Here is a 26,861-nt window from a genome sequence, read left to right on the forward strand (position 1 = left end):
GATCTTACTTACGACCCTTTGAGCTGGAGTGACTTCCTCGACGTCTGAGTCTTCGGCGTCTGAGGAGCTGGTACTCTCTTCGGTGTGCTGGTGTTCTGGCACGTCGACGCCCTCTTCGAAGATGTCGTTGGGGATCGAAGCTGACGAGCAGGCCATTGTTCTTCTCGGTCGCGGATCGTCTTCTTGGAGCGGAAGGAGGCACAAGCGGAACAGTCTTTAGCCTTGTGTTCCGGTGAGAGGAAAAGGTTGCACACCTCATGTAGGTCGGTGTGGGGAAACTTCGACCCACATCGAGGACACTTCTTGAATGGCGTCCGTTCCATGATGCAGAAGTAAGGCCTTCGTCGACGACCGGAATCGAAGACTTCGAAGGTGAAGAACAGTGTCGATGTGGAGCGCGGCAGAAACAATAACGTCGAACTGGGTGAGGATTGCGCGCCGAAGGAAATTCGGTTCCTAACCGAAGCGCAGGAAACACATCCGAGCCCGATGGCGGAAAAAAACTATCTGGGGATGGAGCCGATGCCCATGCGCAATGTGGTCCAAAGGAGGAGTCACCTATCTTGTGACTGCCTAAGAACTTTTCAGGACAACAACAAACTGCAAACATCCGGGCCCAACACTAGGTGGCGATCTATGCACAGTGTGCAATCTGCAGCTCATATGCCTCAAACATTGGTTTTGGAAAGTTGTCAAATATCTGTTGTAAAGTTGTGAAAAACGCAACATGTACCTGAAACAACTCAATCTGTGTAGTTACGACGAGGTGCCCAGGGCTGATGGTGATTAACTACGAACGTCTGTGGGTGGTAGTCACACTCCTGGTAGGCCTTATCATCTAAAAGGACTCACTCATACTTCGGGACATAAGAAACATCAGACTGGGTATGGGGAAAAAGTGACAGGCATGGGGAAAACCGCTGTCGCTTGGTACAATGTTTTTGAAAAGTCTGGCTTTCAATGGATGCCCTAGACATTGATTACGTTGCCAAGAGTCTGACGTGAACAGTGTTTCCTGGTTGATCTTTGACAACGATAAGAAGTCTCCGGAGGAGGCTGGAGATCGGCGAGGACATCCAGGGAGCTGGATTCTTACACTGTTTTTTTCCACAGAATGAAGTGCATCCTGCTTACAGCATTTTTCTGGAGAAATTCCAGTCTACCATGGCAAAGTGGTGGTTGAAGGTATTTTAGGATGCAAGTCCAGCTCTGGGAAATCCAGGTTTCTGCTTTTTGTGCCGTCTTCATGGATGTGCTTGTGGAGCATTTTTCACAGAATCATTCTAAAATGGGGGGTAAAGGGGCATGCCCCTTAAGAGATTAATTTTCTTTTACAGTTCAAGTTTCCATTTGTTATCTATCAGAATCTTCAAAAGAAAAGTACTACAAATGTCACTGTGCTAAGTCTTGTGTGCGGAAAATACATTGCTTATGTGGGACAAAAGTGTAGATGTTTTTCAGGTGGAGTTAAATTTGAAGAGGTTTTTTCTCTCCCAGTCATGATGACAGTTTCTGTTTAAGTGCAGGTCTCCCTTGTTCAGAAAAATTACACATTCGAACATATTTAGCCCAAAAAGAATCCTCAGTTCACTGAAAGCTGAAGATGCAACTGACTAAGCCCCAGGATAGACCAGAGAGTATCAGGTCAATGAAAGGCTACAGCAGAGCACTTCAGAGAAACTAGCTCATACACGGCGTGGTCGAAATTTGAGCTATGCTGGCCTCTTGGGGAGTCACCTCATTGACTGAAGTTTGGGTTGCATCACATGAGGTGGATTTTCTTCAAAACAAACTTTAATGAGGCCTATGGCCATTACAAAACGGTTTACTGGGTATTCCCAGCCTGACAACAAGGAACGATTCAAGGATACAAACATATGAAAGATCCAATGCAAGTGAACACTAGATCTTCTTGGTTGCTTAAGACCATTTTCGCGCTAAATACTACAGAAGAAGAGGCTTTTGTAGAAGTACTTAAAGGACTAATACACTACACTGCACGATGCCATCATTGCCAAAAGTTTAATAACTTTTCGCATTTCAGAGAGGGACATGTTTAGTAATAAATTAAGCTTGCTCTAGAATGCTGACACTCACATGTGGGATAGGCTTTCAGCCTGACTGATTGTTGATTAAAAAGTAAAAATAATATTAACAAAAAAAATCTGATTCAGCAGAGGTTGCAGGTGGGATTTTTTCCAACACCAAGAGTGCACTCTGATCAGCGAAGCAAGGTAACTTTCTATTGTATGTGTGGCAGGCACTGGAAAGTCGCCTTCCCCTTTAACAATCAATCTTTTAGGTAGGAGAATACATGTACGTTTTGGGGAGATAGAAGTGCAGCCTCCATTGGTGGACACTTTGTAAACACTATTGGAGCAGATTTTGTTATAAACTGAAAAACTTTAAACAGGCAGATCCCCCAGGATATTGCGGCATGAATTTGCAAATTTTGCGGCATTATAGCGGAAATTTATTTTACTCATAATTATTCATTTTCAGTCTTAAATCAATGGAAACTGTTTTAGCAGAGCATTCCACTTTCAAATAGGCATGTTTAAAGTGTATGAGACTATTTCTTTGCTGTGCTAAGACCCCTAGCCCTGTAATGGCTGGCTGGCAGCAACATTTTTCTCAAGTTGCTGGAAGCCATTCCAAGAACTTCCTAGACTCGGACTTCCGCAGGAGCAAGATGGCCCAAGGGAAATCAAGATCCCAGCCAGGGCAATTACAACTCTACTCATCAATTGGCGTGCCTGTGAGAGTCTAAGACACTCTTGCAAGCCTAAATACACCCCTGCTGGTCCCGAAACAAGTAGAGGGTATGCATTAGTGCCCAACGCTTCTCCACGCTTCCTGTCTACTCTCGCCCCAGAACAGGGTGCAGACACTCCTACCCTGATCAGTAGCATCAAAACTTCCACTCTCCCGCCACCGACCCGGTTTACAAGCCTACACCATACAAGCCTACACCAAGGTTTACTGTTATTCAATTCTCTCCCGGCTGCCCATGCGCCTAAAACTGCGCAGTAAACAACAAGTTGCACACATGGTTATACTGACTGACCCCCACCACCTCCTTCAACCTACTAACACTCCCTCCTCCAGGACACACAAGTACTAAAAAACAAAAAAAAAGAATGGGAGGGACTAACCAAGTTAGGTAGTTAGCAAGTAACATAATGGTGCATGCCCCCACAACGCGTGGCATTGCACGCGGGATCACAGGAAGTGATCTCTCTGGAAGTGACATCCGATATTAAGACCACACACGCTCCTTATCAGGTATATCATAAGTACCTTTAAGCTTATTATGAGATTTAACAAATTAGATTTTGCTTTGGGCTTGTGCCAAAAAAGTAGTGCAATCGCAACGAAAAATCTGGGCCTCAACTAATGAAAGGAAAATGCTACTTACCAGTATGCATCTGTTCTTGGCATGTAGGGCTGCTGACATTCATATCTTAGCATAGATCGCCGCCTAGTGTTGGGTCCGGATGATTGCACCTTGTTGTCTTGGAAGAGTCTTCGAAGTATCACGAGATAGGTAACTCCTCCCTTGGACTACAGTGCGCATGGGCATCCACTCCATCCTTAGATTGCTTTTCGCCATTGTGGCAAAGATGGAGTATAGAAAAGTAAAAGATGGCCATGCAAAGAAAATCCTGCAGCTGCGACAGGCCCCGGGGAGGAGGGTGGGCGATATGAATGTCAGCAGCCCTACATGCCAAGAACAGATGCATACTGCTAAGTAGCATTTTCCGTTAAAGGCATGTGGGCTGCTGAATTCATATCTTAGCATAGATTGTATAGCAGTATCTCCTCTAGCGGTGGACGCCTGCCCCAGCTGCAGTAGTTTGAAAAAGAGTTTTGAGGACAGCTTGGCCTACAGCAGCTTGCAGCTTTGATTGCACATCTACATAATAGTGTTTAGTGAAAGTGTGTATGGTAGACCATGTAGCTGCTCTACAGATGTCTTCTAGTGGAATGTTTCCTAGGAAAGCCATGGATGCCCCCATTTTGCGCGTAGAGTGTGCTCTTGGAGGAACTGTTAGAGTGTGTTTAGCTTTGTGGTAGCATATTTGAATGCATTTAACTATCCATCTGGCTATTCCTGATTTTGAGATGGGTTACCCTTATGTTGCGGTGCAAAAGAGACGAACAGTTGCTTTGTTTTCCTGAATGGTTTAGTTCTGTCAACATAATATAATAGAGCTCTTCTTACATCTAGTGTATGTAAGGCTCTCAGATACTGACAGCGGGTTTTGGAAGAAAACGGGCAATTCTATGGACTGATTGATATGGAAAGTGGATATGACCTTTGGCATGAACTTGGGGTTAGTACGTAGTACTACTTTATTGGCATGTATTTGCATGAAAGGTACCTGAATTGTTAGAGCCTGTAACTCACTTACTCGTCTGAGTGAAGTGATGGCAATTAAAAAAACCACCTTCCATGTTAGATTTTGCAATTCACATGAGTGGGGTGGTTCAAAGGGAGGTCCCATAAGTCTGGGAAGTACTATATTTAAGTTCCAGACTGGTGAAGTTGGATGTTTTGGAGGGATTATCCTTTTAAGTCCTTCCATAAAAGCTTTGATTGGTGGAACTCTGAACAGAGACAGGTGTTGCCTGTTCTGGAGGTATGATGCTATAGCTGCAAGATGTAGTCTTATAGAAGAGTATGCTAAATTGCATCTTTGTAGATGCAACAGGTAACCAATAATGTTTTGTATGGAAGCGTTTAATGGATTGATTTTGTTATTATTGCAATAAATTACAAATCTTTTCCATTTGGCTGCATAGCATGCTCTAGTAGTTGGCCGTCTTGCCTCTTTGATAATGTTCATATAATCAGGAGGCAAGTTGAGATATCCAAATTCTAAGACTTCAGGAGCCAGATCGCTAGGTTCAGCTGATTGGGATCTGGGTGCCCGATTTCTCCACGGTTCTGAGTTAGAAGATGTGGCGACAGACGCAGTCTTTGATGTGGAACCACGGAGAGTTCTAGGAATGTTGTGTACCATGGTTGTCTCGCCCATGTTGGAGAAACTAGGATCATTGTCAGTGACTGCTGACGTAGTTTGCGTGCCATTAGCGGAATCAGGGGGGCTGGTGGAAAAGCATACGCAAATCTGCCTGACCAGTTCATTCATATCGCATTGCCCTGTGACAACGGATGTGGGAACCTGGCAGCAAAGTACTGGCATTTTGAGTTTTCGTTTGTGGCAAACAGATCTATTTCTGGATGCCCCCATTTTTGAAAGAATGGTTGGAGAGCTTGAGAGTGAATCTCCCATTCGTGTATTTGTTGACTGTGTCTGCTTAGCAGATCCGCTATTTGATTGTCATCCCTGGCAGGTGTTCTGCTAGGAGAAAAAATGTTCTTTGGAATTGCCCACCTCCATATGCTCTGCGCTAGTTGAGAAAGCTGTAGAGAGTGAGTCCCTCCCTGTTTCTGGATGTAATACATGGCTGTCATGTTGTCCGTCCGGATCAACACAGCGTTGTATACATATTTTTTAAATGCTTTCAGTGCAGAAATACTGCTAGCAACTTTAAGTGGTTGATATGGTGTGTCTTTTGTTTGACTGTCCAGAGTCCTTGGACTGTATTGATGAAGGTGGGCTCCCCAACCTATCAGTGATGCGTCCGCTGTTAGTACTACTTGTGGAACCGGCTCTTGGAACAGTCGCCCCTTGGAAAGGTTTTGTGGGTTCCACCACTGCAGAGAGTTGCAAGTGCAACTGTCTACCAACACTAGGTCTTTTAGTTGTCCTTGAGCTTGGTTCCACTGTGGTGCTAGGAATTCTTGTAATGGACGCATTTGAAGTCTGGCATGAGGGACAATGAATATGCAGGAGGCCATCATGCCTATGAGTTGAATTAACACTCGAGCTGGTAAGGAGTGTTGTGGCTGAAACTTTTGAATTAGAGTCTGCATGTTGGCTATCCTGACTGGATTTGGATATGCCTTTGCTACGGATGTATCTATGGTAACTCCCAGATATTGTTGTATGTGGGAGGGTTGTAGATGAGATTTTGGGTAATTTATGGAAAAACCCAGACTGTGCAGCAGCTGGAGTGTTTGAGACGTATGGCTTGCACATTGGGCGTACGAATTTGCTTTTATGAGCCAATCGTCGAGGTATGGAAACACGTGGATGTGTTGCCTCCTGAGGTGTGCTGCCACTACGGCTAGACATTTTGTGAACACTCTTGGGGCTGTAGTTACTCCAAAAGGGAGAACTTTGAACTGATAGTGTTGACCTTCTATTGTGAACCTGAGATATTTCCTGTGAGCTGGATGTATAGGTATGTGGAAGTATGCGTCTTTGAGGTCTAATGTGGCGAGGAAGTCGCCGTGCTGAAGTAACGGGAGTACTTGTTGTAGAGTAATCATATGGAAGTGCTCTGACAGTATGTATTGGTTCAGAGGTCTGAGGTCTAATATGGGTCTGAGCGACCCGTCCTTTTTGGGAATTAGGAAGTATAGAGAGTATACTCCTGTTCCTTGGTGTTGAAAAGGGACTGGCTCTATGGCGCCCTTTTGTAGCATGGATTGGACCTCTTGTTGTAACAGTGTTATGTGTTCTTTAGACATAGGACGGTGTTTGGGTGGTATGTTGGGTGGAGTAGAAGTGAGTTCCAGGCAATAACCATACTGGATAATTTGTCTCACCCACCTGTCTGTGGTAATTGCGTTCCCGACCGGTAGGAATTGGTGGATTCTGCCTCCGACTGGTGTTAGATGGTCTGGAGGGAGTGTGATGAAGTCATTGTTTGGTGGCAGTGGAGGCTCTGGTGTTATTGCCTCCACGTCCCCTGCCTGTTATTGTTGCCCCTATAACCTCCTCTATTGGAGCCTTTGTTAAAAGTGCTCTGGGTATTAAATTTGAAGGTAGAGGAGCTTTGTGATGTGTTGCCTCTTCCTGCTCCTCTATATGAGGAGCGATGAAAGGAACCTCGATGTTGTTGGAACTGAAGTGCCCCAATTGATTTTGCAGTTTGTGTCTTTCTTCATTTTATCTAAGATGGTGTCTACTGCGTGGTCAAACAGGAAATCTTGGTTTACTGGTTGGTTGAGGATGGTGGATTGCACCTCATTCTTAAAACCAGATATGCGTAGCCACACGTGTCTGCGCAGTAGAACGCTGGTATTGAACGACCTGGACGATGTATCGCTGCGTCTAGCGCACATTTGATGGAGGCATTGGTAATGAACTTGCCTTCCTGAATGAGGTCGTTAGCCTGCACCTTAAAAGGTTCTGGTAGGTGTTGCATGAGACTTTCGAGCTGGTCGTAGTGTGCTCTGTCGTATCTCGCTAGAGGAGCTTGTGTATTCACAATTCTCCATGAATTTGCGGCTTGTGAAGCGACCCTTTTCCCTGAGGCTTCTAGTATTTTAGATTCTTTATCAGGAGGGGGAGCATCTCCTGTTGTCTGTGAGATAGCCCTTTTAAGAGCATTTGCAACTACTAATGAATCTAAAGGCAATTGCTGTTTTATGTAAGTAGGGTCTGCTGGGGCTGCTTTATATTTTTTCTCAATCCTCGGATTGAGCACCCACCGCCCTAGCAGGATCTTTAAATATGTCTGGCGCATGCTTTAGGACCCCTTTAAGCATAGGAAGTGTTTTGACATTTTTTTCCGAAGTGGGGAAAGTGTCAAATAAAAAGTCCTCCTCTATAGGGCAGTGTGCATGTCAACATTGTGATATTTTGCTGCCCTGTCTTAAGCTGATTAAACATGATAGTGTAGTCTGTAGGCGACGGTTTTGTAGGGTATGGGGAAGTGTCTGGAATGGGTTGCGCTTCGTCAGGGTCATTTTGGTCATCCCATGTATCATCTTGTGGATCAGGATCCCCTGGTTCATCATTAGTGTACTGAGGATCTTCCCTCATGTCCTCTCCCTAATTGTAATCAGAATGTGTGGGAGAGTAAGGTACAAAAGGCATATCAGGAAAGAAAGGAGGAGGAGGAGTAAAAGGTCTTGAGGGAGATGTCCCAAAGTCTTCTTTCTTAGTAGGAACAGGAGGAGTGTCTTGTGGTAAGGGCCTCTTCCTTCGGTGGTAAACTACAACGTGTCCTGTTTTAGGGTCTATATATAATTTTGGTTGCTCTTCAGTCACCGGATCAGAATGGAAGAGTACTTCCGACAGTCCGTGGCTTTGGCATCGAAGGCTTTGGTTTATTGACTTGTTTTGGAGTCTTTAGCTCGAGGGCCTTTGGTGTTGGAGCTCCTTTGGGCTCAACTACCGATTTCGGTTCAGTAACCTTTTTTGGTTCGACGCCTTTTTTCTTTTCAGCGTCCTTTTTTGGATCAGCGTCTTTTTTAGGGTCGACGACGGCCTTCGGATCGACGGGAGTTCTTGGTTCGGTACGTTTTTTGGCCAAAGCAAGGGTTTTTTCGGGTTGATTATCTTTTTTGTGTGATCTGCCCCTTTTTTAGGATCAGCGGCCTTTTTGGTTCATCTGTTTTGTTAGGATCAACGACCTTGGCCTAGACGGCCTTCTTCGGTTCTGAGGGTTTCTTGGGCTCGACTACGCTCTTCGGTTCTGAGTTTTTCGGTGCCAAGGGCTTCTTGGGCTCGACGACCTTCTTTGGGTGTACGCCCTTCGGATCGACAACCTTCTTCTTCGGGTCGATGACCTTTGGGTGGACCACCCTCTTTTGTTCTGCGCTTTTTGTGTTGACTAGCTTTTTCGGTTCGGCGACCTTTGGCTGGAAAGCTATTTTTGGCTAAATGTCTTTCTTTGGGTCTGGGCTACCGGAAGGCGTGTGTTTAGGCTTCGGAGCAGAGCCGAGATGTGTGGTCTCCGAAGGAATATCTCGATCTTGGCTAAGGCCTTTCGGCGATGCTTCGACCGGAGACTTTTTTTGGGCTGAGTGGAGTGGGGGGCTGAGTACTCACAGTTTGCCCCGGCGTGATCTGGTCATCGGAGTCAGATTGGTCCTCAACGGTGACGATCTCTAGATCGGAGTCAGCGGCTTCGGGGAGATCTTGTTCATCCTCGAAGATATTCTCCTGTTCCGGTGCCAACTTCTGCATCTCTTGCCTGGCAGCACGTCGATTCCTGATGGTTTTCTTGGATCGGAATTGGGCACACACTGGGCAATTTTCTTCTTTGTGCTCAGGTGACAAACACGTGTTGCATACTGTGTGCTTGTCAGTATGCGGGAATTTGGAGTGGCATTGTGGGCACCTTTTAAATGGACTCCTTTCCATCGACGAAAGTCGCACGTGGCGTCGATAAGGCCCAACGGCCCGCGTCGACGACCGGATCAAGATGAAAAGTTTAATGGAGTCGAGGGGTACCGAGGGAAAACAATACCATCGAGTTCGAAGGCCTTTTGGCATTAGAAAGTAGTCCGTTTCGGTTCCGAAGTTGGAGTAAAGGAAATAACATGCGAACCCAATGGCGGAAAAAACCAATCTAAGGATGGAGTGGATGCCCATGCGCACTGTAGTCCAAGGGAGGAGTCACCTATCTCGTGATACTTCGAAGATCTTCCAAGACAACAAGGTGCAATCATCCGGACCCGACACTAGGCGGCGATCTATGCTAAGATATGAATTCAGCAGCCCACTTGCCTCGAACCATTTGTTTTAAAGCCTTGCTACAAAGAAATTTGCAACAAGGAGTAGCATGGCAGTAAATCTCTACTGCTTAATTGGTTACAAATTCAGTAGCCGGCGCTGATGTCTTAGCTCCAAGACATGTGTGGCATCCACTAATCTTTTTCAAGCAGAGCAGACTGCAGATGCGTGGACTCCTGTTCTATTTGCCGGTCTTGCCTTATTTTTAAGTTTGATATTTCTTGGGTCATGAGGGTCGCTTTAAGATACACAGGTTGGCTTCTGAGGCCTCTCTTGAACAGTGAATCAACTCTCTAGTAGGTGTCTATCAGTGTCTTGGAATCGATGCTCACAGGAAGCGCATCTTCATTCGGGGGGGGGGGGGGGGGGGTGGTGTGTGTGTGTGTGTGTGTGTGTGTGTGTGTGTGTGTGTGTGTGTGTGTGTGTGTGTGTGTGTGTGTGTGTGTGTGTGTGTGTGTGTGTGTGTGTGTGTGTGTGTGTGTGTGTGTGTGTGTGTGTGTGTGTGTGTGTGTGTGTGTGTGTGTGTGTGTGTGTGTGTGTGTGTGTGTGTGTGTGTGTGTGTGTGTGTGTGTGTGTGTGTGTGTGTGTGTGTGTGTGTGTGTGTGTGTGTGTGTGTGTGTGTGTGTGTGTGTGTGTGTGTGTGTGTGTGTGTGTGTGTGTGTGTGTAAAGTTTTTCCATTTGGAGCTGTAGGTTTGAGTGGAGCTTTATTTTGTTGATTCCCTGTATGATACGGTTTTCTTATATCCAAAATTTGCTTGGCCTTAATCCTTTTGCTCCGGTTTATAATTAAAACACTACTACACTCTTACTGCATGTCAGCCCAACTAGAGTCTTGACGGAGACATCTAGTGTTCTTGGTTTTACATTTTTGTTACACTAAGTAATTAGCTTAACTGTGGGTTGTCTCTAGGAAGAGACAAATTACAAACCCAATCAAACTGTCGATCTCACATAACAATTTTGGCCAAAAGGAAATAGCATGTTTTCCATAACCCATCCCACTCAAATCATTCTCTTATAGCGTGAACCTTTAGAGGTGTGCGTTTTTTCGATAAATTGCTTAGTAGATGGTCCTTCAGCAGCAAATGTGATTCCCTAGCACCCAACCCTCATTCTAATCCTCTTGTCCTGGTTGCAAATACACAGAATAAGATTTGAGAAAATAAAATCTGACTGGGTTTCGGGAGCGTGACCATGACTCATTCAGCACATGCGTAGTTTAAAACCTAACAATAAATGAACTCTCAATTCCCTGTACACATTCTCTACATACATTTTAACAAACCACCTAAAGTCAAGTATACTGCAGCTTTAATTATTAGTACTCCAGCTCTCTGGTAAGAAAACAATTCCATCACCATGAACATCTTGTCCAGGGCCATAATGCCCAATCCATCAATGGCCCAATATCAAAGGAATAGCATCAAATTGTATGACTGTATAAAAAAAAAAACTGTTCGCTTTTAGCAGAAAATAGTTGGGCTGTTTAAGGTCACCGCCTATCAAGAACTTCAGCTGCATAGGCTATAATTCAATTAAACCCTGGAATCACAGCAATTAAAAGCATATTGATCTCAAGTACTTTAAAAGTTATGTACTGAAGTGCGAAATCAGTTGTATATTTAGCATCATCCTAACACCCCAGCCAAATTTCGATCATTTGGAATTCCTCGAACCTAGAATACGAGCTTTTCAGGTGTTGTAGGAGGCTGAGGTAGAAGGGGCATACCAAAGGTTCCTGTAAAATAGGCTTTCATGGCATACCTTCAGTTATTACTGAAGACATGCTGCAAAGACACCTTAACTAACTCCCTTTACATACACATGTAAAGGATTAAACAATGGCAATTGGACGCTCATAAATACCTTCATATTTGATTCGATAATAACCTGGATTTTGAAGTTCATATGGTTGCCCTAAAAGTAGAAGAAAAATGTGGCACCTTATAAAGAATGAAAGCATGCACCATCTGCTGGCTTTCACAAGATGCTTCTCAAAAGAGGAAATAGCTAAGTACAAAAGGAGAAAGCATCTCAAGACATGCGGAGAAGACTATGGTTACGGTAAGTGTTAAAAGGGCTATAAAACGCTTGTCAAATATTTGTCAGCATCAAAACAAACAAATGTTACTCACCTTCAGTAATGCTCTTTCTGGAGGTTACTCCAACTGTACATTCCTCACCTTTAGAATACTTCCAGATACCAGACAGTTTCAGGAGAAATTTTCCAGCAATCCTCCCACACATCAGTAGGTAGTACCGTATGGTTCCACAGTGACTTCGACCGCCTTGAAAGTGACGGAGCGGAAGGATAAGTTACTTACCTGTAATCCTAGTTAGGGATATACTCATCAAAAGCATAAGCACTGAATTATCTCCGCCCATGTGCGGGAACCAGGAGCATATACAAAAAAATACATATATATGTGTACGTTTTAGAAAAGTACATAGTACTAAATAAACACACACACATACATGTATAACATAAAAATATGCAGCCCCATACATATCCAATAGGATAAGAAGCCAAAATGACATGCATTTCTCTAGTGTGAAAACACATACATATAATGTAAGAGAAGGACATGCACAGTAATAGTATTCCGCAGTAACCCTTATTTCCATAAAGAAAAACAGGTAATAGCAGGCAATTAGCCTAAAAAAGGCAGCATAGATAAATAACATCCTTGTACAGAAAGGAAAAATTGCACCTCACCTTTAAGGCCTCAGAGACCCTGAGCACCTTGCCTTTAAGGGCTCCAAGAGCCCCCTGCTCCCATCATGCACCACAGGTGACACTTCGGTTAGTTTTTTTGTACGGTATATGAAACCTGTAGGAACCTGCTTCTAAGATGCAATAATACTGTATAAACTGTAAATGCTCGTCTGGGGAGGCGGCGGGTTTCTTATGACTTTGATGAGTATACCCCTGGAAGAGAACTAGGATTAAAGGTAAGTAACTTATCCTTCCCTTCCAGGGGATACTCATCAATAGCCCTAAGCACTGAATAGAGTAGCAAGCCCATACCCACTTCCTCACGGACGAGCAAAAACAGCAAACAAGTTGACGTACACATGTTAAACGGTATTAGCAAGCAAGTTTCTCAGCGATGCTTGCCCAACCTGAGCATTTGTGTTAGCATCTAAACAGTAGTGGCGAGTAAACGTATGAACTGATCGCCATGTAGCTGCTTTACAAATCTCTGTCATTGTCATGGGGACATTCCTCAGGAGAGGCGTGGTATAAGCTTTAGGAGTGGACTTTAAGTTTTCCCAGAAGGGATTTGTTGGCCAATTGGTATGACAGTATAATACAAAAAGCTATCCATCTCGAAATGGATCTTTTGGAGGCTGCAAAACCTGTGTTAACAGGACCATAGTTAATAAACAAACGTTCCGATTTCCTCAGTGTCTTTGTTTTGTCTAGATAAAACTTTAAAGAACCCTCTTGAGATTTAGAGAATGAAGAGACCTTTCCGGAGGATTCGGAAAAAAAGTAGGTAAAGTGATAGTCTGGTTAATATGAAAGGCCGAGACTACTTTAGGCAAAAAACTAGGATGTGTTCTGAGAACTACTCTGTTAGCGTGAAACACAGTGTAAGGTTCTTTACAACAGAGAGCCTGGATCTCACTCACCCTGTGAGCCGATGTAATAGCCACCAGGAAAGCAGCTTTCCATGTCAAATGCTGCAAGGAAGCTTTATGAATAGGCTTGAAAGGGACTCCCATCAACTTTGTTAATACAATGTTAAGCTCCCATGGAGAAGAAGGAGACCTGACTGGTGGGTAAACCTTTCTTAAGCCCTCAAGAAAATCCTTTACCACAGGAATTCTAAACAAAGAAGTCTGGGTGGGGGGACTTCCTATAGGCTGCGATAGCTACAAGGTGGACTTTGATAGAAGTGAACTGAAGACCAGATTTTGCCAAATGCAGCAAGTAGGATAAAATCACCTGTTCCTGACCCCGGATGGGATCATGTCCACTGTCAACACACCACAGGAAGAAACACTTCCACTTGACGGCATACGATTCCTTGTGGAAGGTCGTTTCGCTTCTTTGAGAATAGCCATACAGTCTGGATTCAATTGTAGGTGTCCATATTGTATTACTTCAGGAGCCATGCTGTCAACCAATAGGGAGGAGATGTTGGGGTGGAATACTCTCCCTGCCCGTTTGGTTAGGAGATCGGGCGGCATGGCAACCTCCTGTGTGGCACTTCCGATAGTTGAAGGAGGTCCGGAAACCACCACTGGCGAGGCCATTCGGGGGCTATTAGGATCATCCTGGCGTTGGTCCTGTACAGCTTGTTGATTACAGTTGGCATCAACGGAATCGGTGGAAAAGCGTACAGTAAGCCGAGACCATTTGATCAAAAGGGCATTCCCTTGAGATCCTTGTTGGGGAAATCTGGATGCAAAGACTGGGCATTTTGCGTTTACCGCGTCTGCAAACAGGTTGATGTCTGGCATTCCCCCAAGCTCGAAAAATGCTGTGAGCGACCTCGTTGTTGAGAACCCAATTGTGGGCTTCAATGAAGTCTCTGCTGAGGAAGTCCGCCTGGGAGTTGAGAGAGCTTGGTAGATGAATAGCCACTATTGACCAGCCTCTCGCTAGAAGCCAGTTCCATGTGGTTTGAGACTCAATGGAAAGTGTTTTTGATCGTGTACCGCCTTGTTTGTTAAAGTAGTACATCGTTGTTGTATTGTCAGTTTGGATTAGAACAGACCGAGACTTGGACGGGAATAGTGACTTGAGAGCTTGATGTACGGCTCTCAGCTGTAACAGGTTGATATGGTAACACTTTTCTGAGTCGGACGATAGACCTTGTACTTGTAAGGGACCCATGTGAGCACCCCATCACTGGAGAGAGGCATCCGTGACTATTGTCTGAGTTGGAGGGCCCTTATGCTGTGATGGTGCAATCGCTTCATCCACCACCGGATGAAGTCTCTGGCTGATTGATTGAGAACTACATGATCTTCCCAGCGCCCTGATACTTGCATCCACTGATCTTCCAAGCATTGTTGTAATGGAAGCATGTGCAATCGTGCGTTGCAGGACGCCATCGAGCCCAGCAGAGATGACACCTGTCCGACTATCGGGAGATGCGTGTGAAGAAGGTTCAGGCATTTTTCTTGGATTGAGGACAACCTCTCCTACGAAGGACACACGCTTGCTTTTTAGTTATACAGCAAGGAGCCTAGGTAATGGATCTTTTGCGTAGGATTTAGTATTGATTTCTTGAAATTGACATGAAGGCCGAAGTTGTTGAGGAGCTGAAGGCAGCAAAACAGATGAGCCTGCAGCAGTGTTGGGGATGAGCTCTTCAGGAGCCAGTCGTCCAGGTAAAGATGTATGAATATTTCCTGCTTGTGGAGAAAAGCGGCCACCACAGCCATACATTTGGAGAAAGTTCGGGGGGCTGATTGGAGTCCGCACGGGAGAACCGAGTACTGTTAATGTTGGAATGACGCTTGAAACCTTAGAAATTTGTGATGTTTCTTCGAGACTGGCACGTGGAAGTATGCGTCCTTTAAAAACGATGGAGCACATCCAAGCCCCTTGATGAAGCTGTGGGAATATCTGATGCAGTGCAGTGAGGAACGGGAAGTTTTTCTATAGCTCCTTTCCTTAATAGGGTGTTTAGCTCTGCTTGCAACAACCAATGGTCATGGCGAGTTCTCCCTCTAGGAGGGATTGATGGAGGAGGGTTCTGAACCTGGGAAGATAACCATTTTGCACACTATTGATGACCCATTTGTCTTTTGTTATGTTTCCACACCTCCAGATGTAACGAAACACTTCCTCCCACCGGAGTGGACATCAGCTTTGGAGGAAGACACACCTCATTGCGTTTGTGGCTGCTTTGTTGCTGTTGACAGTTGTTTGTGTGCCCCTCTACCTAATCCAGATCTACATTGTTGATACTGAGACCTTTGTTGCATCTGGCCTTGGGTCCGCAAGGTCCAGTTAGGGGTTTGAACCCGCTACTGGAAAGGGCGTTTGTCATAAGAACGGAACCGCCAACGGAATTCCTTCTTTTGGAGGCCTACAGCCTCGAGGGTATCCAACTCAGTTTTCATTTTTGCTACTTCGTCGTCCGCATGTGAACCGAATAACGACGAGCCATTGATTGGCAGATTGACTATTTTTCTTTGCGCATCTGACTTGAGTCACGTGAGCCAAAGCCATGCTGATCTGGAGCAAATACCATGTGCATATCCATGGGCTGCCAAGTCTGCAGAATCGGCTGCTGTACTAATGTTCTGATTTGCTACCAGCCCGCCTTCCTGTAAAATCGCTTGAAAATTCAGTTGGTCGTCTTTGGGTAGCTTTTCTGTAAATCTCGTTAGAGTCCCATAGAGACCGGTCATATCGTCCCAGTAGAGCGGCTGCGCTAGCCACCCTCATGACACATCAAGTACTACACATTCTCCTTCCCAAAGAGTCCATATTTTTGCTGCCCTTCTCTGGAGTAGCAGAAGAGATGGAAGTGTTGGAATGGGCATTCATGGCAGCGGCAACTATAAGGGAGTCTGGTGGCGGGTCAGACCGAAGAAACAAAGGATCTTGGTCTGGGGCCTTATACTTTTTTTAAATTCTTGCGGGACCCGAGCCCACTTTGGCAGGTGTCTAACAATCCTGGCACAAAAGGAAGTAGAGGCTTTGCCGAAGCTCGATGGTGCAGAGTTTAAAATATGATGGAAGTGGACACCTGAGGGACAGTCATAATTATATTCAGCTTGCTGGCACCTCTACAGAGTACCTTGCTGAATGTCCCAATATCATCAACTGGGGAAACCCTGGATGGTGGCGTTGGCGAGATAGTAGGTGAGTAGTCTCTATACGAAGACCTTGTTGAAAGGGTCGTTGTAGGGGACCTCAGTTTTCTCCTTGGTGTCTGCAAGCAGCGGGACCTTGAGTGCTTTTTTGAACGAGAACGCCCCTTAAAGAATATCTGGATCACCTCGGGGACCTACGAACAGAAGGTTGTGAGGATTCCGTGAGAGGCGGTCTCTCAGAAGGCCTCCGTTGGATTTTCCAGTGCCTAATGTCCTCCAGCCATCTTGGTGACATGTTAAAAGTAGGAGACTTGTTGCTACTAGTCGGAGAGCCTCCGGTGTAACCTGTATAATAGTGATACCAGGCGAGGAAGAAGCTACCCTCGACGTAGAGCGCCATGATCGCGACGTCGGTCCAGCTAGGTCTTCAGCAAGAGCAGTTGTCTCTCGAAGTTGATCGCCTCGACATTGAACCAGATTGAGCCACCATCGACGTCGACCGTGGCGGCAACTCTTGAAGGTGGAGACCGATCTTCGACGGCGATCGTGCCCTCGTTGTAGACCGCTGATGGGTCCGAGACGGTGATCTGGAGTGCCTAGACGCAGACCTTTGAGAAGGAGGCGGAGATCTCGACGTCGACCTCTGACGATGTCGACGGGCGCTTCGACGCCAACTGAGGCCTATCATACTTATATCCCGAAGCATGTCTTGAAGTTGACTTACTTCTCGACGATGATCTGTTCTTCGACGTCGATCTCACTTGAATCGTTGGTCTCGACGTCGAGCTATGAGTTTTGTTTCTTACTTCTAGCGTCTGGTGATGTACATCTTCGCCGTGTTTTCTGAGAGGAGGGCTCTCTAGAGATATGCGGACTCTCTGGGCCGCTTTTCTGGGGTTTTCCTCTCTCCATTAAACCAAGAAGTCGGATCTTTTCTCTCTCTTTCAATGTTCTTCTGGAAAGTTGAAGACAGTGGTAGCAGATCTCTGTGTAGTGAGCAGAAGGTAGACACGACACAGACTGATCAGATTTGGCCATCATCTTCCCACAGGAATAACTTTTATAAAATAAAGGTGGCATAGCGGACTAAAAAAATCGGACCAACTTGTCACAAAAAGACTGGTAAATACAACCAGTAACGAGAAATGTCGAATAAAGTTGTTAGAAATTAAATTCTGACAGGGTCATCACAGAAGGAGACGGAAAAAAAGAACTGACCTGCCATCTGTGGTGCATGATAGGAGCAGGGGGCTCCTGGAGACCTTAAAGGCAAGGTGCTCAGGGTCTTTGAGGCCTTAAAGGCGAGGTGCCAGTTTTCTTTTCTGTACAAGGATGTTATTTATCTATGCAGCCTTTTTTAGGCTAATTGCCTGCTATTACCCGTTTTCTTTTATGAAAATAAAGGGCTACTGCGGAATACTATTACTGTGCATGTCCTTCTCTTACTATAAAATTATACACACACACACATATATATATACACATATATACACACATATATATACATATATATACACATATATACACACATATATATACATACATATATATATACATATACATACACATATACACATACACATATACATATATACATATATACATATATATACATACATATATATATATACACATATATATATATATACATACATATATATATACATATATATACATATATATATATATACATATATATACATATACATATACATATATATACATATACATATACATATATATACATATACATATACATATATATATATATATATATATATATATATATATATATATACATACATATATATACATATATATATATATATTTTTTTATCGCTCCAAGTGTACCAAAGGGTCTCGGGTCACTCACAGGCGGGTGCTTCTACGCGCTGGTATTCGCGTTCAAATCAAGGCTCAAACTCCGTCCCCAATCATAGAACAAAGTACAGCACTCCGTGGGTGAAAGGCAAGGTTTCTTTATTTCGCCGTTAGCAGTGTGAAACAGACGCATTTTGGACGCAAGTCCTTTGTCAGTGTTTACATCTAATGCTGTGAGGCGGCTACTTTTAAATGTGTCATCATCTTACGCCCATTGACAGCGATGACGGTTTGAAAATCACATTGTCGCGCTTGCAAATGTGGCGGCCATAATTTATTATCAATGTATATGTCACATTTTGCATGTATCTCAAGCGTATTCACTCAACAAATACATATTCCACAATCTTGCTGTGTATCGGCATGTCACCAGCTTGCATTGGCATTGCGCATATTTCAATAACTGTAATCAACATTGTAGCACATTACTCATTAAGCATATTCATGATAACTTTTAAATCGTGACAGTTCTTGACAGGAGAGAGAGCGAGAGCAAGGAAAAGGGCAAAGATAAAAAGTAGGTTAAAATAAGGAGTATCTAAGTCAGCACAAGAGTAGTACATCAGGTTCTATTCATTGTCTGTTCTTCATTTGCCTAAATGTACCATAAGTTCTTCTCCACTATTCATCCCATGTGGAGTTTTTGTTTGCATGTCAGTAATACAACGTGACTCCAGCCTGCGTAATCTCATCAGTCTATCGCCACCCCTAGGGTTGGCAGGGACATGTTCTATGCCAAAATATTGTAATAGATCCCTATTACTCTGGTGTTCTTTGGCAAAGTGCCGGGCCACTGGATAAGTTGTGTCTTTGTTAGTGATGGCCCGCTGGTGTTCCAAGATTCGCATTTTCACACTGTTGATAGTACTGCCGATGTACTTAAGACCACATGGACAGGTCAGGCAATAAACAACATATGGGGTCAGACAGTTAATGAACTTGTTGATGGATCTGGCAGTTCGCCAACTTTTTACCAACTACCAAAGGTGCACAAAGTCCTACAAATACCACGAGGAGACCTATCGTCTCCTCAAAAGGAGGACTCACTGAGAATCTCTCTATTTATATTGACTAATTTCTATCACAATTTGTTGTGAAGTTAAAATCGTATGTGAGAGATACAAAAGACTTCATAGCACAAGTTGAAACTATTGAATGGGACACTACATATGTATTAATAACTCTTGACATTACGAGCCTCTATACATGTATCCGACATGCCCAAGGAATTGAGGCAGTAAAATACTTTCTAGAGAAAAGAGCTGTGAAGTATATGGAACATGGAGTTATGTTAATTGAGTTACTAGAATTCTGTTTGACACACAACATATTTATGTTTCAGAATGATCTCTTTAAGCAGGTCTCTGGAACCGCGATGGGCACCTGCTGCGCCCCCAGCTATGCAAATTTATTCGTAGGCTGGTGGGAGGAGCAGGTGGCCCTCGCAGGCGACTACGCAAAATGGGCAGCATACATAGTTGTGTGGCGTCGTTACATTGACGACCTTTTTCTTGTATGGAGGGGCTCCTTCAAACAGGCAGAAGAATTTATTAGTGATCTAAACAGAAATAACTTAAATCTCAAATTCACTTGTGAAATGAGTAGAAATGAGGTACATTACTTAGACTGGAGGGTCTTTGTGAACGAGGGAACGCTTGAGACGGCACTGTACAGGAAGCTCACAGCGGGCAACAGTATATTGCACGTCAAGAGTAGTCATCCTCCTAATTTAATTTGTAGCATACCGTATGGTGAACTACTTAGACGGAACTGCTCAAGAGATTCTGATTTCATAAACGCAGCAAAAGAATCCATGATGAGATTCAAAATTAGAGGTTATGAATCGACCCTTTTAGACAAAACCTTCAACAGAGTTTTAAAAATCCCCAGAAAGGAACTGTTGAGTAAGAAAGAGAAAATTGAGCAGCCGGAAATTACCAATAAGTTCAGGATGATAACAACTTTCTCAGATGAGGCCAATCACCTGAGAAAGATACTCACCAGAAACTGGCATATACTACGAACAGATCCAACAATAGGTAAAGATGTTCCCCCACGACCCTTAATCACTTTTCGCAAATTAAATTCTATCAAAAATAAATTAGTAGAGTCATCTCATGCCTCCCAAACAAAAAACATTGGAACTCTGAAAGACATGAAAGGGTTCTTCCCCTGCGGCAAATGCAGAGCCTGCGAGAATAGCAAACGGGTACTATTATATAGAATCCACGACCTGCAAACTGCCAGATCCATCAATAAGTTCATTACATGTCTGACGCTATACGTTGTTTATTGCCTGACCTGTCCATGTGGTCTTAAGTACATCGGCAGTACTATCAACAGTGTGAAAATGCGAATCTTGGAACACCAGCGGGCCATCACTAACAAAGACACAACTTATCCAGTGGCCCGACACTTTGCCAAAGAACACCAGAGTAATAGGGATCTATTACAATATTTTGGCATAGACCATGTCGCTGTCAGCCCTAGGGGTGGCGATAGACTGATGAGATTACGCAGGCTGGAGTCACGTTATATTATTGACATGCAAACAAAAAGTCCACAGGGGATGAATAGTGGAGAAGAACTTATGGTACATTTAGGGAAATGAAGAACAGACAATGAATAGAACCTGATGTACTACTCTTGTGCTGACTTAGATACTCCTTATTTTAACCTACTTTTTATCTTTGCCCTTTTCCTTGCTCTCTCTCTCTCCTGTCAAGAACTGTCACGATTTGAAAAGTTATCATGAATATGCTTAATGAGTAATGTGCTACAATGTTGAGTACGGTTACTGAAATATGCGCAATGCCAATGCAAGCTGGTGACATGCCGATACACGGCAAGATTGTGAAATATGTATTTGTTGAGTGAATACGCTTGAGATACATGCAAAATGTTACATATACATTGATAATAAATTATGGCCGCCACATTTGCAAGCGCCACAATGTGATTTTCAAACCGTCATCGCTGTCAATGGGCGTAAGATGACGCATTTAAAAGTAGCCGCCTCACAGCGTTAGATGTAAACACTGACGAAGGACTTGCGTCCGAAACGCGTCTGTTTCACACTGCTAACGGCGAAATAAAGAAACCTTGCCTTTCACCCACGGAGTGCTGTACTTTGTTCTACGATTGGGGACGGAGTTTGAGCCTTGAATGTAATTTTGGCTTCTTAGCCTATTGGATAAGTATGGGGCTGCATATTTTTATGTTATACATGTATATGTGTGTGTTTATTTAGTACTATGTACTTCTTTTCTAAAACATACGCATGTATATTTATTTTTTTGTATATGCTCTGGATTGTCGCACATGGACAGATATAATTCAGTTCTTATGACTACTGATGAGTATCCCATGGAAAAGAACCACAAATAAGTACGGAGTCAGCCCTAATTGAAATGGCAGACTCAATACGTTGGGCAATAGATGGAGGTTCCAAAGCAGTGTCAGTGCTGTTAGACTTGTCTGCAGCATTTGACACCGTTTCCCATCCTATCCTCCTGAACCGCCTAAAGTCCATATGAGTACAGGGCACAGTATTGAGTTGGCTATCTTCCTTCCTTTCGGACCGCAACAGGGCCGGACCCATCCATATACTTCTCTGGTGAGACCTCTTAAATGGAGTGTTCCACAGGGCTCAGCATTAAGCCCGCTTCTTTTTAATATATACTTAACCCCGTTGGCCGAAAGGATCTTGAAATCTGGGATCAAAATAACATCATACGCTGATGACACTCAGCTTTTATTCACCTTCAATGATGTACCTTTGACCCCCTCAAAATATGCCTCAGGAATATTGCGGCCTGGATGGACCGCAATTTCTTGAAACTCAATGCGGATAAGACCGAGATCTTATTTTTTAACCAACCATCTCCTCTCGCCTCTAATTTATGGTGGCCTGAGGAATTGGGCATTGCTCCTCTTCCCAAGGATTCGGTCAAGAATCTGGGCTTCAGATGGGACAATTGCTTGTCCTTTGCCGTTCAGGTTCAGACAGTCTCAGCCGCCTGCTTTGGCAAAATTAAACCAATAAAAAAATTCATTGACTATTTGCCTAGCGCGACTCGCAAAACTGTGGTCCATGCGTTGGTTACTTCGCACCTAGACTATGCGAATAGATTATATCTGGGTCTGTCGGTGGGCCTCCCCCACAGACTCCAGATGGTCCAATGGTCCAAAATGCTGCGGCCTGCCTTGTCTGCAGCGTCTCGCTCAGACAACACATATCTCCTTTCTGGCGGAAACTGCACTGGCTGCCCATAGCCAAACGGCTCGAGTTTAAAGCATTGACATTGACCTTTCCGGCAGCCATTGGCCTAGGACCAGCCTACCTTAGGAGGAGACTCCGTCCCTACAGTCATTCTAGAGCCCTACGCTCTAATACTAAACATCTGCTTGTTACCCCCAGATTAAAAAAACACTAGATCAGGAGGCAAGTCATTCGAGGTGGGTGCCCCTCAATGGTGGAACAAACTCCCCCTTCACCTCCGCCAGATCCAGTCTGAACTTAAGTTTTGTAAATCTCTCAAGACCTGGCTATTCAGCCGCCAGTACTAGTCAGCGCTCTTGCTCTGCTCCGCTTGCTGTCTGCTGCTAGCGCCGGGACACCCCGTTGGGGTAGCTGTGCGCTTAATAAATGCCTTATTATTATTATTATAAGCCCAACCCTGGAGTAATCAGTGGTTGGAAAGAGTATCCAAAAGCAAAAGCAAGATAAATAACTTGCTCCTTTTGAAGGGTACTTCTAACCAAAGATTCCTCACCTTTAGAATAGATAACGGCAGTACCTTCCAAAGGAAGATCTGGGCAGTAGTCAAGGATGAGAAGGAGAGGGCTTCCCGCTAGATGTGACAGTTAAGTCAGCAGTGCTTTGGAACAATGGTGTCATAACAAACTAGGCTCTGTTGTAAATGAGCAGGTGGGCCATCAGGAGGCTGCTTCGTGGCCAGTGTACAGCAGATTTTGATACAGGGGACTATCCACACTGAGAGAGTCTCTTTTGCATCACTGTTTCCTTCTGCACAGGTCATCCACACGTTAATCTTATGTGAGGGTCAATTTAAAAAATGCGCTCTTTTAGGGTCCAGCCGATGGAGCGCCTCTCTTTAGAGTGGTAAGGAGGGGAAAAAGAAGCCGACAAAGTAATGGATTGGCCAATGTGAAACGTAGACACCTTTTGGTATAAAGGCTGTATGGGTCCTCAGCACCAATCTGTCTAGGAAAAGGTGATGTAGGGGAGTTGCACCGAAAGCACTTGCAGTTCACTCAATGAGCACTCTGACTTAATACCAATGAGGAAGAGGCTTCACTGTCCTGCACCACAACGAGAACCTGTGCATCAGATCAAAGGACATGCAAATGTTAAGGCTAGATTTAAATCCCATTGTTGTATGATGAATAGCTTGGGGAGAAAACTTTGAGTCTTACCTTTTATAAAAAGGCATCACAATGGCGCATTTGAAGAGCTGATCAAGGAAAAACAAAGGCAGAAAGCAACAATAAACAATCTTTTACTGCGTAAACTGTGAGGCCTTACAGGGCCAAAGAAAGGACAGATATTAACACATTTGCAGGTTTGGCCTGCAGTGTGTCGAACACCAGGTAATACATTTTTCCCAGCATAGACTGACTTTGTGAAGGGCATCTGGCCACGGGGATTCCATCAATTTTCTCAGTCAGAAAATCACATGCATTAAACTGCTGCGCTCAATCTCCACACGAAGATGTAGGTTTCTGACAGCGTGCAGGACCCTAGATAGAAGGTCCTCTGGAAGAGGGACAGATCGAAGAGCACTCTCTTGGTTCCACACAAAGCGGTTAGGGTGACTTCGCCCAATCTACCTTGATTTTCCTCAAAATTCAAGGTAGGAGAGGTAGTGGTGGAAAAGTATAAATGAACCTCTGCCCCATCTCAAACAGAATGCATCTACTGGTGAGTGCCCTGGAGGTAACCCCAATGCAAAAAAGTTTGGAAACTGCACATTTAATGGTAGCAAATAGATCTAGCCATTGCATAAACCCGTTGATTAAAGATGCCTTGCGCCACCTTAGAATGGAGATTCCGCTCATGGTATGCCAAACAAATACTACACTGGCATCCAGGGATCCCCGCTAAATGGTAATTATAAAAATGTTATACTAATACAGTCACCTAAAGTAGGGCAGCCTGACAAAACACAGGACTCCACCGCGCCCTGCAGTACCAAATGGCAGTAATGCTGTGAATGAGAACCTGCACCAGCCTTTCCTTGATAGAGGGGAGGAAGGCTTTCAGAGCCAGTCTTATCATCCATATCTCCGGAAAATGTAATTGGAAGTGGTCCTTTGTTAGGATATTAGCGGCCTCCATTCTCCACCTCTTGAAGCAGACCGTCCCCAACCCACCAGTGAAATATCAGACACAACCATGAAATCTCAGTGTGGTAGGAAGAGTGGCCTGCCACAGGTCAGGTTGGTGCTCGTCAGCCACCACTGCAGATCCAACTCCTGTTCTCTCGTAGGGGAATTTCCATTATAGTCATAAGCACCGAATAGTCCCGCCCATGTGCAGGACCCCAGAGCAGTTCTTCAATATATCTTCTGAAGTGTGGAGTTTCACCTTTCTTCTGGAAGGCATGCAAAGACACTTAAGAAAGACAGATTATGTAGTCGATATACCTATCAATCAATCAATACATTTGTATTTATTTATTTATTTATTTATTTTATTTTATAGCATTTATAAGGCGCACAGCTACCCACAAAGGGTTTCCCGGCGCCAAAAACAGCAAAGACACAGGGCACAACTGGAGAGAGAACAGATCCGAAAGCAAAGATTATTGATCAAACAACCAGGTTTTCACGCTTTTTCTGAAACTCCTGTAGTTTTCTTCTTTGCGTATTTGGATAGGCAGTGTGTTCCAAAGAGTTGGGCCCAAAAATGAGAAGGATCTTCCGCCCAATCTAGCCCGTTTATACCTTGGTACCGCAAACTTCGCAGATGTAATTGAGCGAAGACTGCGATTTGGAAGGTAAGGCTTGGCAAGGTCTTGAAGATATTTGGGGGCAGTCCCAGCTTTAATTTGGAACAAATAGCTCAGGGTTTTGAAGCGGATCCGATTTTCGACCCTAAGCCAGGGTAGATCTCTGAGATGTTTAGTGATTCTGGCATATCTGGGAATTCTACAAAGCAGTCTGGCCGCAGCATTTTGTACCAACTGTAGGCGTCTTATGACTGCTTTATTTGCACCCAGGTACAGGATGTTGCCGTAGTCAAGCCGAGATGTCACTAAGGCATTGACTACGGTCTTCTGGGTGGTCGATGGTAACATCCAGACAATTTTACGTAGCCACCTGAGAATAGTAAAACAGATACCAGCCACTTTATTAGCTTGTTGCACCATAGATAAGCTGTCATCAATGATGACCCCAAGATTTCTGACTTGGGTGGCAGGAGTCGGGAGCTTGCCCAGTGAGGTCGGCCAATGGGAATCGCTCCAGAGATTTTTACTGTTCCCTAAGAGGAGGATCTCTGTTTTCTCCCCATTTAATTTAAGTTGGTTGGCCGACATCCAGCAGAAAATTTCATGGAGACCTGTTTTAAGTGCAGAAGAATCAGACGAATCGGATTTAGATAATGAGAAAAGAATCTGAGAGTCGTCTGCATAGGTCATCAAAACAAGACCAAAGTTCTCTGCAAGGGTGGCTAGTGGGCGAAGGTACAAATTAAACAAAAGGGGACTCAGAATAGATCCCTGTGGTACACCGTGCGGGGAGTAGAAAACATCCGAACAGGCCTCAGAGGTGGTGATCTGGAAGGTCCGAGAAGATAAATAGGATTTAATCCATTCTAGCGCCTTGCCCTCGACACCACTCTCCCCCAGCCTGCAAAGCAGTCTGGAGTGAGAGATGGTGTCGAAGGCTGCGCTTAGGTCCAATAGGACCAGTGCCACCGTTTGGCCATCATCTCTAAGCTCTTTAATTTTTTCCGTGATTCCGAGCAGGGCAGTTTCAGTGGAGTACCCACTCCTGAATCCGGACTGAGAGGGGTGGAGTAGTTCATTATTTTCCACATATGTGGAGAGAGCTTCATGAATGTGCTTTTCCAGCATTTTGGAAAAGGCAGGAAGTAACGATATTGGTCGATAATTGGCCAATACCGTAGGATCGGCAGCTGGCTTTTTCAGCAAAGGGCTGACTATGGCGTGTTTCCATATAGCAGGAACTGAAGCCTGTTCCATGGACGCATTGAGTATGTCCGTAATGGGCGTCAGGGTAGAATCCGCCAGTTGGCTGATAATACTGATGGGTATGGGATCACGGGGAGAACCCGATTTGATAGCTTTAAGAAGTTTCCTCGTTTTATCCGATGTTAAAGGGGGCCAGGCTTCAAGATGACAGTTTCCTTTAAAGCTTTGGAAGGTATCCTCTTGGTTATGGGAGATAATACTGTTGTTATTAATATTAGAGACGATCTTTTCGATCTTTTCAGTAAAGAAGGACGCCAAGTCTTGACATTGCTGAGTACTAAGAGGGGGAGCCTCCGCTCTTGTGTTTTCTCCAGCCAATTCCTTCACCGTATTAAAAAGAGTCTTGGATTTATT

At 44.4% G+C, this 26,861-nt stretch overlaps 1 protein-coding gene across 16 annotated transcripts in view; it reads right to left on the reverse strand.

The window, feature by feature from the left end:
- The window catches only part of VEZF1 (vascular endothelial zinc finger 1), a 305,190-nt gene that overhangs the window by 73,655 nt on the left and 204,674 nt on the right, over nt 1-26,861 (reverse strand). For 6 of the 16 annotated variants that reach the window (XM_078679758.1, XM_078679755.1, XM_078679749.1 and 3 more), the window contains one exon: nt 11,470-11,520. The exons of the other annotated variants lie outside the window; for them this stretch is intronic. In XM_078679758.1, the coding sequence (XP_078535884.1) occupies nt 11,470-11,520 (51 nt within the window). The remainder of the gene's footprint in view (nt 1-11,469; nt 11,521-26,861) is intronic. 16 annotated transcript variants of the gene reach the window in all.

This window comes from Lissotriton helveticus, chromosome 3_1, assembly GCF_964261635.1.
Source record: "Lissotriton helveticus chromosome 3_1, aLisHel1.1, whole genome shotgun sequence".
In the NCBI taxonomy this organism is placed as follows: domain Eukaryota; kingdom Metazoa; phylum Chordata; class Amphibia; order Caudata; family Salamandridae; genus Lissotriton; species Lissotriton helveticus.